The sequence below is a fragment of the Lynx canadensis genome, chromosome B2 (assembly GCF_007474595.2).
Source record: "Lynx canadensis isolate LIC74 chromosome B2, mLynCan4.pri.v2, whole genome shotgun sequence".
NCBI classification, from domain to species: Eukaryota; Metazoa; Chordata; class Mammalia; order Carnivora; family Felidae; genus Lynx; species Lynx canadensis.
Window position 1 is genome coordinate 21,765,273 of NC_044307.1, and position 14,272 is coordinate 21,779,544.

The 14,272-nt window shown below is 43.8% G+C and overlaps 1 protein-coding gene across 2 annotated transcripts in view; it reads right to left on the bottom strand.

Moving 5' to 3' along the window:
- The window catches only part of LY86 (lymphocyte antigen 86), a 60,905-nt gene extending 47,628 nt beyond the window's left edge, over nt 1-13,277 (bottom strand). The window contains exon 1 of one of the 2 annotated variants that reach the window (XM_030314904.1): nt 13,088-13,275. In XM_030314904.1, the coding sequence (XP_030170764.1) occupies nt 13,088-13,214 (127 nt within the window). In that variant the 5' untranslated portion in view covers nt 13,215-13,275. Of the gene's footprint in view, nt 1-13,087 lie in introns of both variants that reach the window. The other variant, XM_030314905.1, reaches the window with a different exon arrangement.
- Nucleotides 13,278-14,272: the final 995 nt, after the last annotated feature.

Consider the following 14,272-nt stretch of genomic DNA (forward strand, 5'->3'; position numbering starts at 1 on the left):
AACACTTATTATTCCAGAGGCCAGGTAAGTTAGATAAGTTTCCTTGTCTTCCATATTTGCCAAATCATTTTTTTTCTTATCCACTTTTAAAATTGTGGATGTAATTTTTTGAAGGACTGAGCTTCATGGAGGGGTCAATTTCCCATCTTGTACAGCATAGGACTGTGTTGCCAGACTCCCACATAGCTACTGAAGCCTGAGTTCTAGTTCCTGGAGACAAATTTTCTGAGGGCGGATATGGCTTCAGTGTTGGCTTTCCTCTGCTTTTAGGCTTTCTCTTTGTTTTAGTTCCTAAAGACCTCCTCTATTTTCTTGTAAGATCAGTTATGCATTAAAAATCAGGACACTTGATACTTGCTTGTAATCCTGTGCTTTGTTCAACCACTGGCTCAAATAAACCAAGAGCCACTGGCGATTTTTCTTCAGGTCTTTTTTTGTTTGTTTGTTTTTTAATGAATATATTCACATGAGAATTGCTCTTCAGTTTAGCAAAAACCAAAGCCAAATGTGAGGCAGAAGGCTATTGTTCACTGTGGAAAAATGATATTCCTGCCCACTCTCCACACTGCTTGTATCCCAAACAACTCAGTGTAGGTCAGAAATTAGAGTGTCTGGGGAAACTGAGGCTCCTCGTACTTCCCTTTTGGAATAACCTCCACCTCAGATTCGGACCCAAGCCAGTCAACCCCAGTGGAGTGGGGGCAGAAGGATTTAGGCATTTGGGAATTTGCCTAATGGCTGAAGTCGGCTGCACTGAGGAAGCTTTTCTACATGTGGAGAAAAGAACAGAAGAAGCAGGCAGCTTGGCATGAAGCATTAGGGCTTTAGGGTCCCAAGTGACCTGTCATATTTTCATCAGGTGTCCCCTGTCCTGGTTATTTGTTTACTAACTGTGATTAGATTACTTAACAAGGTTCACATCACAGTGCAAGGCATCTCTATTCTAAACATGTTCTTGCTTTTACTGCTTTATGAAACCATGTCATTTCTAGGTATGGTCTGCAATCAGAGTACATTTGTGGAGACGTTGGTCTTCTCGATATTACAAATGAGCCCCCATAGGTTTTCTGTACATACAAAGGCTCTTCTTTTATAGCAGCTTGGACAAGAAAATATATGGACAAATTGCATTAAGAGAAGGGCTGCATAGGAAGAGGATGTTTTGCACTTTGAGGTTGTTGGTATAAAAGAGAGGTTCTGATCTTGCTGCGTGTGGTATCTTTTTTTTTTTAAGTTTATTTATTTATTTTGAGAGAGAGACAGAGGGTTTGAGCAGGGGAGGGGCAGAGACAGAGGGAGAGAGACAGAATCCCAAGCTGTCTCTGCACTGGCAGCCTAGAGCCCAGTGCAGGGCTCAAACCCACGAACTGTGAGACCATGACCTGAACTGAAATCCAGGGTGGGACGCTTAACTGACTGAGCCACCCAGGCACCCCTGTATGTGTTATCTTTGACCTGAAGTTGGATGAGCTCACCCATCATGGTTTTTAGGCTGAAAGAGGAAGCAGAGCTGACCTGGGAGGTCCCGTTGGGTTCAACTGCCATGCAGTTTTGTGGCTGTGGTTAGGACACACTGTCTCTCTGGCTCAAGTTGCTCTGAACAAGGAGGCACTTGGTATTGAAGCCCTGAGGTTCTTTCTGGCCAGAATATTTACAATTCTGTGTGAGGTTCCAGTCTACCCTGAGCCTGTGGAAAGGGGTGGTAGAATTCTGACTCCTCTCTATGTGTCATTCTCTCCATTCTTGTGGAGAAATAGATGGTCATGTGACATCCATGACCATAACAGGTGCCATGAGGCAATATGTCAGAAACTGATGCTTGGCCCCACAGAGCAGTAGAGCAGCACCAGGAACCTTACCCTATGCATCTTTCTCCTCAATTTGTTGCTATCCTACCACTGTGAACTACAATGGCTACATTGGCCACAGAGCTATAAACAGATGGCAAGGAAGTGCTAGTGTGGCCTGTCATTCTCATCCCTGACTGAGAGGCGTTAGGGTGGGAGGACACCACTGGGAACTTCCTCCCTGCTGGTTGGGGAACCACAATCAGCAATTCCAGACAGTAGCTGGAAAGAGGCAGCAAAGACAGTGACTATAGTTTTGAGCTCTTGAAGACCTCATCTCTCATGACTCTATCTTTGAGAATGACTTAACAAGCATGTCTGGGGGCTGCAGCCCTAACAATAGCAGGAAGGAAGTCGGGTCACATCCCAAGCACTAGATGCGCATGTAGCCTCATTCTTAGTTATTTGGAGGTTCAGAGTGTTTCTACCCCTATGGACAGACCACAGAGAACAAAACACTTTTCTCTCCCTTTGGAAGTAGGTAAGAGTAAGGACCAAGAGTTATGACTGAGCCAGAAAAAAAATGGGACAGTAGGATTGATGAACTTGAGGGGTCTCATATAAAATTTGGATAGAGAGCCAGACAACAACAGCAATCAAATTGGCACCAGCATTCACACAGAAGATAGAAGTAGAAAGACAATTCAGTGTATGTTCTGAGATGATGTGTCAGCTAACTGCTGTGCAGATTAGTCTCACCTGTACAGACAGAATCCATCATTTCTTCTATACAACCCTTCTAATTGTACATTTGACATTACCACGAAGTTTCCTGCAATGCTGACAGCCCAGGTTAATGTATAATAATGCTAGGACAGTAACAGCACAATGACCCTGCGAAACACGTACCATTTGAGGAAAAAGCACTAGGATACAGGGAACTTTGTGCAAAGAAAGGCCTTAGGGTCTTCAGGACACAATAGGTCAAGTTCAAGTAAAGAGAGCTTGCTGACCAGCCATCAAACCCAGAATCAATTGACTGGTAACTCAGAACCTGTGTCCTTGGCTAGTCTGAGGTCATAGTCTTTATCTTTGGTCTGGGACATCCCAGACACCTAGGAAGATACTGAACTAAGTATGGCTATAACCCCAGGAAGGTGTAAGAATACAGGTACGAATAAATATCAGTGTAACCATATTAGAGATACAAATGTAAACCCATGTTACCAATATTTGAAAAATACTGTAGTTTAAGAAAAAAGGGTAGTAAGTGGAAACATCATTGTCATAATTTGTATCTGCTTTGCCTGTTTTTAAAGATTTTAAAGCATTTAAGGAAATCTGTTGTATTAGGTTAAATGTTCAAGATAATTCTATTAATAAATGGGTGACCAATGTATGTATGTCTGCAATAAAATTAGTGTTTAACTTACAAAATTCTGACTTAATTGTCCAAGTAGTATTTAATTGCTTAAGGGATTTTATTATATGGTGTAGGAAGATTGAATTGAGCATGAAAACATACGGAGGACCCTTGAATAGGAAAGATCCCAGCTATGGGAAAAGATTCTAATAGCTAACAGGCAGAGGGAACCCTGATCATTCTGTTGTGGATTTCTCCAGAGCAGGAGCTGGCACAGTTCCCACCTGGCCATAAGGGGATACACCAGGCTTCAAATAGCAGTGCCCATTGGCAGCTCTGCTTCGACTGTTAATTGTGCTTGGAAGCAGCATTTTCTAGGCTGAGGATATTTTCTTCCTCCTCCTAGCCATTGGGTTGGTCACCACTCACTTCTGTCCTGAAGGCGGAGAGGCATGGAGGGAACTGGTACAGAATTTCAAGAAGGGACACACAATGACGCCTTCTTGGATCCCACAAGGAGGCTAGCAGATGTGACTTGCACACTGCCTGCTGTGCATGAATCATCCCTTGACTGCACCCAGATGGATGGTTAAATAATTGTTTCTGGTGGACCCCAGAGAACCCCTTCCAATGCTTGGTTGGCTCCTCTAGGGTCCCAGAACAGAGCTACTGTACAGGGGCCTGGTATATCACTTTACAAGGTATCCCAGAAAGATACCAAACACCAACTCACATGACACAGAGTTCCTGGGTGGATCATCTTTCCCTTTCCATTAAAATACCAGCCCCGTTGTTTGGGTTTTAGAAGGGAGCATCTGCCCCCGCATATGTGTGACCAACATTGCTCCTGCATTGCGCCTTCCAGCTTGTTCTTATCAGCATTGCAGAGGACTCTGCCGGGCTCGGTACTCCTTCATCATTGGGAGCCTGGTGCCTGTCAGCCTCTGCCAGGTTCTCCAGCTGCATAATTTGGGGCTGGAAAGGGGCTCTTTCACCTTCACCTTCTTTGGCCTGGAGCAAGCAAGCTGCTTTGGTCCCCTGTTCTCCCTCTTCCTGTAGTCCTGAGTTTGAAGCCTTGCCTGGGACCTCGCACTGGGGGCGGCTTGGGGGAATATATGGTTTATGTTGTTGTTTGCACAAAAATAGCCACAGAGCTCAACAACATCCTTCCCCCCATCTCTGCCCCTTCAAAGATTCTCCTCCAAAACATGAACAAGGCTGCTTATCACGATTTTGCTTGAGAATGGGAAGAGCAGTGAACAGCACCCTAGAAGACGTTTCCTGCCTGTGCAGAAGAGCCTCTTAGACTCACAGGCTCTTGGCCTTTTCCCCTCTTTAAGTCCTCATTTACTAATGGACTCAGGATCTCTTTTGAAAAGTGCTTGGGATAATTAACGCTGCCTGGGAAGTCTGGCTCTAACAACCTCACAGAAACGGGGAGGAGCTCAGTGGCTTGGTAGCCGGAACCCACCTACACAGTTTGCTCTGGTCCAGCTCCTGTTCACAGTCAACTTTTTCTTGTTCCCATTTTTAATAATATATATTAATATATATAACATAATATATAACATATATATTTTATTTTAACTTAATATGCATATTCTAGTACATATATTTATTTACATAATATATATTATATATATTTATAAATTTATATATTCATTTTAATTTATGATATATTATATATTATTTATATATATTATTTTAATATATATAATATATTACAAATATATACATTTTAAAAATAATTGCATATTTAAAAAACTTTTTTTAAGTTTATTTGTTTTTGACAGAGAGTGTCAGCATGAGCTGGGGAGGGGTAGAGAGAGAGAGGGAGACACAGAATTTGATGCAGGCTCCAGGCTCCAAGCTGTCAGCACAGAGCCTGACACATGGCTCAAACTCACAAACTGCAAGATCATGACCTGGGCTGAAGTCAGACGCTTAACCGACTGAGCCACCCAGGCACCCCAAATAATTGTATATTTTAAAATCAGCTTTCTGCCTTTAAGTTTGAGCAGTAAGGCCTCGCTATGCTCCCAGAAGCTAGCTGTTTAATCTTACATGCCCACTTATCCCTTTAAAATGGCATCATTGTCTCCCTGGCTGTTTGTCTACTTTTCTCTAATTGTACAATATTTATATCCCTATTAATATAGGAACATAAACTAAGGGAGAAATGGCTTTCTGTGTGCAATATTTTAAAGTACTGTTAAGTGACTATGAGCCTGTGATATTTTCCATTATTATTATTCTTTTAATTGTGTTCCTTCTTTTGTGTTGTTTTATGCTTCATTTATTTCAGAATTATTAGGCTTTGAGGAAAGCAGATTTTTCCCCCCACTCCCTTTCCTTCCAGGGCAGTTTTAAAATAATTTTTCTACAAACACTTTATCAACATGCCCTCCTCTGCAGCCAGGTCATTTGGAGTTTACCCTTTATCTTGGAGAAGATGTCGCCAGCATTGCTTCGCATTTTTAAAATCTGATTAATTGTCCTCTTTGACTATCTTGATGGATTATTCAGATGCACATGACCTGATTTGACTTTGAAATTAAAGATTTTTTTGGAGGTCAGATAAAGTGCCTGCCCTACTGTAAACTCCAGCAGCATGCAAAACCTATTTAGGCAGAAATGGACAAAGCTGATTGCCTTCAAGGAGAGAAGAATATGTGTTGATTAAGTGTGAAGCATGGTGACCAGTCACCCTAGAACCTCCCAGGTGACTGGCCCAGATCCCCTAAGGGCCACCCACACCCTCAACTTACTGCTGGAGATGGGGCTCCCCCTGCCCTGCTCTCCCCACTCACCAACTTCTCCACACTGAAAACGGCTGTCAGGTGCAGAGGAAATAGGGTTTCCCTATAAAATAAGCAAGCCAACTGCAAAGGAGGGCTATGATCAAAAAATTTGCTATTCTTACTGACAAGAGAATGGCCTTCCATTTGCTTGTCTTAAAAATTTGGTAGATGTCATTTCCAAACACCTTGCAACAAAAGAGAACTTGATACACGTGGCTGAAAAATGTAGATGTGAGTGTTCCTTCTCTTCTATGACTCTTACGGGTCTCTGATGGATACTTGGGAAGAGCCAAACTAGTCCAGCTCCGAATGCATGCAGAGAGGGGGAGGCTGGTGTAGGTAGAGATGGAACAATCCTTGAATCAGAAGACAAGTCTTTCTCCTCTTCCTCTTCCTCCTTCCTTTCTCGTTCACTTCCTCCTCCTTTCCTCCTCATACTCTTCCTCCTTCTTTTGCTAGTGTAAGGTTTTAACCTCCTCACCCAAAGACTTGGTCTTTGAGCTGTCTCTTCTCCCTGTCCCTATCCTACATCTTTGGGATCAGATGGCATAGGTTGTGCCATATTGGAATTCCATGATAACGCTTTGAATCACTGGGCATGGAGTCAGACACTTAGGGTTGTATCATGACTCAGTATGTTACTAGATAAGATAGTTAATATGTAGGTGCTTCAATTTCTCTACCTGGAAAATGGAGACAAACATATACCTCATAGGACTCTTCATAAGGATTGAATGAGACCTTATAAATGGAGTGACTTTATAGATTATAAAACACTATGGAAAATCAGATTATTATGGAAATGATGATTCTCTCAAAGGTATCATGACTTCCTGCATTCATGGTGGTTTTGTGTCAAGATTACTTGGCCACATAGCCTCTCTATGGCTAAAATTATCCAGAAGATGCAGAACTTGAGGCTCTGAACTGGTGAAGAGTTTGAAAGATTCTTTCCTAACCTTGACCAGGGAACAGGAACGTTTTTCTATAAAGAGCCAAACAGTTAATATTTCAGGATCTGTGCCCATACAGTCACTATCACACTACTTATGGGAGAAGCCATAGATAAGGCGTAAACACATGAGCATGACTGTGTTCTAATAAAACTTTATGGAGACAGAAATTTGAATTTCATATAATTTTCACATGTCACAAATATTATTATTCTTTTGAATCTTCTAGCCATCTGAAAATGTAAAAACAATTCTTCATTCACAGGCCATATAAAACCAGGCAGCATGTAGGGGTGCCTGGGTGGCTTCAGTGGGTTGAGCATCCCGCTTCAGCTCAGGTCATGATCTTACAGTTTGTGAGTGTGAGCCTCACGTCAGGCTCTGTGCTGACAGCTCAGAGCCTGGAGCCTGCTTCGCATTCTGTGTGCGTCTCTCTCTCTCTGCTCCTTCCCTGCTCACACGCTGTCTCTCTCTCTCAAAAATAAATAAAGATTAAAAAAATTAAAAAAACAAAAACAAAAAACCAGGCAGCATGTAGGATTTAGTGTGTAGACTTCACTTTCCAACTGCTGCCCTAGACTCATCCCAGGAGCCACTTGCATGGCCAGGTTGACTGTGAGTATCAAACATATCAAAAGGGAGACATGAAGTCATTTAGGCAATGTATCATAGGTCTCTTACTTTTTATGACCCTCTTCTCTGCCTGTTTGATGTCAAAGCATCTTACAGCATGTTAAAGTCTGTTAAAGGACAACCCCGAGGTTCACACTCAAGGCCCTTGCCAAAAGATACAACCTAGACCTCTGCTTGCCAACCCTTATCAAAAAACCCAAAATAGCAGCAACAACAATGGCAACACTATTTATGGGTGGCTGCCTGGAGCACATGTGGCTCATCCATTCCTCTAGGCAGTCTAACTTTCCCTTGAGCAATTCAGACCTGCAAGTGCTTACATTCATGGAAGTTTCTACTGCAGCCCTTTGCAAAATTAACCCTGATTTGCATTTTTGTGATGAGCCCTTGTTTCCCACTGAGGGGCACCATGAGAAACAGCGGATGGGAGTCACATCTGCCCAGGGAGAGATTCCTCTCAGAGCTCATCCCAGTACCAAGAAAACGTAGACAGCTCCTTAAAAACTGGTTTTATTTTGCAAACAATGTAATCTCATTTGATTTGGCTTCAAGGAAGCTCATAGTCAAATATACCTCTACTGACTGTAAAATATCTTACAAGCCATCAGCAGCAAAGATTTATTGAAGCACATAGTATGTACTAAGCACTTTGTATGCAGTGCTTTTTACTTAATCCTCACATAGCCTTTGAGAGGTAGGTAAAATTATTATCCCTATTGTCATGGGCTGAATGATGGCTCCCAAAGATACCCATTTCCTAATCCCCAGAACATGCAAATGCTGCCTGATGTGGCAAAAGGGAATTTGCAGGTGTGATTAAATCTCCTTGAGACAGGAAGATAATGCTAATCCCAGTGTCCTAAAAAGGAGGCAGAGGGAAATCTTGCATAGATGAAAGCAATGTGACAAGATGTTGCAGCAAGATGCGACACTGTTGGCTTTGAAGATGGAGGAAGGGGCTATGATCCAAGGAATGCAGCTGTAGATGCTGGAAAAGACAAAGAAAGAGATCTCCCCTGGAGTTTCCAAAGGAGCGTGGCCCTTGACTAAGTGAAGTTGGCTTTGGACTTCTAACCTCTGGAACACTAAAAGAATATATGTATGTCATTTTGGGCCAGAAAGTGGTAACCATTAGTGCATCCATAGGAAACTCATACACCACTTTGCAATCAAGGACAGGAGGCAGAGAGTATTGCCCAAGGGGTGGAATGAGGTTTCCTGACCCCAGACCCCCATATTTTATCTTGGACATTGCCTCGTCTGTTGTATGTGTCCTGACCTCTCCTGGATTTATTATTCCCCTCCTGCCCTCCTCCTGATTCTCCCACTACCTCCATCCTCCAATCCTGTGGACTTTTGTAATCCACCTGATGCCATAGTGTGATAGAAGCAGCATATAAATAAATACATCAGTGGACATTTGTGGCATGTGAATGGAGTGAAGTCCCTGGGCTTTTGCTAGCTGTGGAGACTGTCTTATGATTTAACAAAAGAAAGGTCCCCAGCTGCTTCTCTTCCTCCTTCTGCTTTTGTAAAGACTGCCACTCTTTTCTTTACTATAGCATGAACAGTTGGACAGAGCAGGACTTCTGCTTTTTCAGAAAATCGTGCTCACTTCCTAATCAGTATTCAGAGCCCAGTAACTGCTTGTGAGCTTCTTTCTTTCTCCCAAAGGATTTTTGTCTTATTTAGAACAGTGTCCAGCCTAAAAGCTCTCCCTCACACTAAAATTATAAAACAAAACAAGAAGGAAAATAATGAAGCACTAAACTCAGAAAACAGTAGATCCTTTATTTTTGTAGGATGACATCCCCACATCTGTGTGAATGTAGGGATTCTAGAAGCCCTGATATGCACTGAGGATGTCTGGATACCAGGGTTGGATACAGGGTCACAACACGTGGCCTTTGCTCTATGTTAACAATGTGAACATCTTGGGGGTGAGGGAGCTGCCCTGTTATGAATCCAGCAGCTAAAGGGAGGAAATTTTCCATCTGGGAGGGGTATGTGACCATTCAGTGCGTGATATCTCAATGGCTCTCAAGAGATGAGGCAGGGCCCACCTTTGGAGAAGCCCCCAGGGCATTGCTTTCTTTTGTGCTGATCCTAAAGTATACCAAGAATCTTTCTGAAGTTGAGGCTGTTGATATGATACTAGTTTAGACTTTTATCATTTCTTTCTTGGGTTATTGATTCTATAGCCTACACAACCTGGCTGTGGCCTCAAACAGCTTTCAATCTAATATCCATGCTCCAACCCATTCCCCGAGGAAATCTTTCCAAAATGCAATCTCCTCATTGCCGAAGGGATGCAGCTCCACCATGTCTCTTGTATTAGGGTTCTCCTGTTTCTCTGGAGAAATATCTATATCTATCTATATCATCTATATCATCTATATCTATATCTATACCTATATCTATATCTATATCTATCTATCATCTATATCTATATCTATAAAATAGAAAAAGAATTATCACAAGGTGTTGACTCACATGATTATGGAGGCTGAGAAGCCCCATGATCTGCCATTTGCAAACAAGAGACCCAGGAAGGCTGGTGGTGTCTGAAGTCCTGAGAGAGAGGCAGAAAGCCAGAAGAGCTACATGCAGGAGGTCCAAGTCCCAGCTTACAGTTAGGCTGAGAGAGTGAGTCCTTCCTTCCTCCACCTTTTGTTTCTGTTCAGGCCTTCAACAGACTGGACAGTGCCCACTCACACTGGGGAGGGTGATCTGCTTTTCTCAGGCCACTGATTCTGGTGCTAATCTCCCCTAGACACACTCTCACAGTCATACCCTGAAAGTGTTTAATCAGTTCCCTGGGTGTCCTATGGCCCAGGCAAGGTGACACATGAAATTCACCATCACTCTTGGGCTCTGCCCACATTCCCTACCTCATTTCTCATCCTCTCTTGTGTTCCAGTCCTTCTGCAGTCCCCTGAACTCTGCCTGCTGGCATCTCCCTGCTGTCACACACGTGCCAGAGTTATCCTTCCTACCCCTTACCTCTACCCCACCTGCCTTCAGATAGCAGGAGATTAAAGCATACCAGAGTCAGCCAGGCCTGGGATCAACTCATTTTAATTCCACAGATATTGACTTCATGCCTTCTCTGTGCCCCCAAGATGTAATTCTGCCACTATTACCTGTGTGTCCTTGGAAGAGTCACCTGGCATTTCTAACTCTTGCTTACACATCTGTAAAATATTAATGCGTAGGAAGAACTTAGCATGGTGCCTGGCACATGTAAACCTTCCAAGGACATAAGGTGTTATAATTGCCATTTTTTATCATTCTTTGAGGCTGAGGTCTAGCTTGATGACCCTTTCCCTGGTAGGTTAAGATCCCCAACCTCACCCTCTCCAACTACCATGACCCCCGGTGCATGACGCACGCCTCTATTCTGGCATTTCCCATAGAGCATTTCCCCTATTGTTTAGTTGTCTGATCTTCCCACTACCCTTTGATGAGAACTGTGTCTCTTTCATTCTTTTTCCCTGAGTGACCAGAGCAAGACTTGTGCCGACATTTGTTGACTCCGTTGAGTAGCTACCCAGAGGGAGGAGTTATCCCCAGAGGCGGGTGATATGCTTTTTTTTCTTTTCCTGGTGCATCCACTTCTCTTGCTTTTCTTGGCAATGACTTGAAAGGCTGTGCCAGGCTTGGCTACAGGCTGCAGGCTGGTCTGGGGGAGGGATCAGCCATGGCAACCTTTTATGGGAGGATGAATTAGAAAAACAAATTCCAAGCAGCCCATTCATCTCAAGGCTCTCCTCTTATCCTGCACCTACAATGCATACATGCCAGCAGAAAGCATCTCATTCCCATGGGAAGAGCAAGAGTAATGAGATCAAGTCCTATAGCATTGAGCTATTCATTGTCTTTTACATTAGAAAAAAAAATGTTTTTGTGTGTTTCAATGTTCAATGTTCCTTCTTTTTAAAAGAGTGAAGTCAAGTTGGACAAATGGTTCTGGAGGCCAGCCTGACCATCCCAGCCTCTCCAAGGAAACTCTTGAGGTGGCAATTGTAGGATCAGCTATCTGCTCAAATGCAACATCTCCATTACTCCCCAGCTTATCATGGGGCCAATTTAAATACTTAAAGGGCATCTTTTTTCTAACTCCTCCAATCACAACTGCCTTTTGCTTCCTGTCTACCTCCAAAGTGTCATATTTCATACTGGCATACTTTTCCATGAACCTGTCCCTCTAATGTTCATTCAAGGTGTGATCCTGAGGCTGAGTTCATTTTCCCACTCAGGCCCCCTTTGTGGACTGAATTGTTCCCTGCTCCCCACCTGCCAATTCATATGTTGAAATCCTAACCGTTGGTACCTTAGAATGCGATTTTATTTGAAGATGGGGTCTTTAAAGAGGTGATTAAGGTTAAATTAAGTCCTGTGGGTGGGCCCCAATCCAATAGGATTGGTGTCTTTATAAGACAAGAAGGCACAGTGGAAAGACCACGTGAGGACATTGGGAGAAGATGACCATCTGCCAGCCAAGGAGAGAAGCCTCAGGAGAAACTGACCATGTTGACACCTTGACCTGGGACTTCCAGCCAAAGAGCTGTGAGAAAATAAATATCTGTTGTTTAAGACCCAGTCTGTGGCACTCTGCTCCAAAGTGTTGGTTCTGACTCTGACTGCAGCAGCTCCCTGCATTCTATTGATTAGATTGTGTTTTTTGTTAGCAAAGACATATGTCCCATTGGGGTAATAACCATGGCTCATTCTCATTGGTTATGTCTGGCTCTGGACAAAACCCTGGCATTGAGAGATCAGGTAAGTGTTGAATTCATGAGCAACACTTCTCTGGAGTGTCATACAAAGGGCAGGAATCTATTCTTTGGGCATATGTGATCTTTTCACTCAATTTGCAAACTAAATAAACTGGAAAGATAACCCAGGTATACAGTTTGGGGTGGTGGTGACTATTGGAAGCATTTTTTATTTTTTTATATTAAAAAAATCTTTAATGTGTATTTATTTTTGAGAGATTTATTTTGAGAGAGAGAGAGAGAGAGAGAGAGCGCACAAGTTGGGGAGGGGCAGAGAGAGAGACACACACACAGAATCCGAAGCAGGCTCCAGGCTCTGAGCTAACAGCACAAAGCACAATGTGGGTCTTGAACCCACTAACTGTGAGATTATGACCTGAACCAAATGGCACACTTAACCAACTGAGCCACCCAGGTGCCCTGAAAACATCTTTTCTTAATTTTGAGCTGATGGGGTGTCAGGATTTGGTAGACTCCTTAGTCATTTTCATTGTTTTCTGGCTCTGCAGTATTAATGAACTGCTCCATTTAGACTCAAGGCCTTTTTCATGTCCTTTTCGTGGCTCTCTTTGGGCTGTTTCCTACTCACACCTCCCACCCCTCCTTCCCCCAAGGGCTCTCGAATCACCTTGCAGACCCACTACAAGTGGAGAAAGTGTTTAGCCCCTGGGCCCCTCATCCTTTCCCCACCCCAACTAAGCACTTCAGTGGCCCCCTCCATGGGCCTTCATTTTCCCATAAACACAAATAATGATGTTTTGAAAGACCTTACCACAACTCTGGTAGAACACTTCCAAGTTTCCATCCCGGCAGACCGTGTGTGGGGGCCAGGCTTTGCCGTTGCTGCTGGGAGATATCAGAGTCCAGATAAGGAGGAGGACCACCGTGACACCCTCCATGAGAGACCTTGCGTGTGACCCACAGAAAACTAGCAGTCCCAATGCAAAGGGCCTTCCGGGTCCTCTCTGTCCTCTCACTACAGGGGTGAATGTTCAGTTTCACTTCTCATATTTTATTCTCCCAAGGAACCGCTGTGAGATGCATTTGAATACTGTTCCCCCAGGACCTTTGACACTTGAATGAGCACGGTGAGGATAGCTTGTGTCTAAGGTAGGCTGGATGTTGATGTTCCACTTTCATGGGGAGGAGCCAGCAAGTGATGCATGACCTTATGCCATGGTCCCCCTCCAAACAGCCCCCTTAGAGTCCAGCACCCCCAGGTGGAGTGGTGAACTCACGAAAGCAACACCACAGTACCCCCATGTCTCCATAGGCTCCTATGTGGGCTGTGGACCAGGGACCTGGCGGGGTGCCAGCAGGCAGTATTTGGCATTTGGAGGGCTACAGAATAACATTTGGAATCTGGAATGAGGTTTTTGCCCTGTTGGCATTTTCTCCCGTTTGGCTCCAGCCCACTCTCAGGGTTAGGGTTTCAGCAGTGAATTGTGCAGCTGTGAGAACAGAGTTTGTTCCGGGAGCAGCAGATGTGGCCTCTGGAGGTGTGGTGGAGGGAATGGCCCTGAGAGCTGAGCTGTGTTCTATTTCTAGGTTTGGCTTCGTGAAAGGGGTGGCGAAGGAGGGGGAAGTGAGGGCCTCCTTTTTAAGATGGTGTGGAGGAAGGTTAATTTCTTTGGTCATTGGAGGGATGATTGTCACATCCCACTTTCTCTTCAAAGCCAAGAGTCTGTCCCCCTCTTCCACTACCTCTGTTGTTCTGCATCACAATGGCAAAATTTATCAACCCTGGTTCCCCGCCTCCCACCTCAACTTAGTTTAAGAGAACCAGAGTCAGGGCCAAGGCAAGCAGATTGGAGAAGTAAACAGAGTACACTATTTCCCCTGGGAGGAAAAGCATTTCTCCGAGCTCACTAGATAAATTGACTGTTTCTGCTGATAGGTAACTTTAGTTACCTCAAAACTTCTTTTGAAGTAAGTGGAACTTAATTACCAGTGAAAA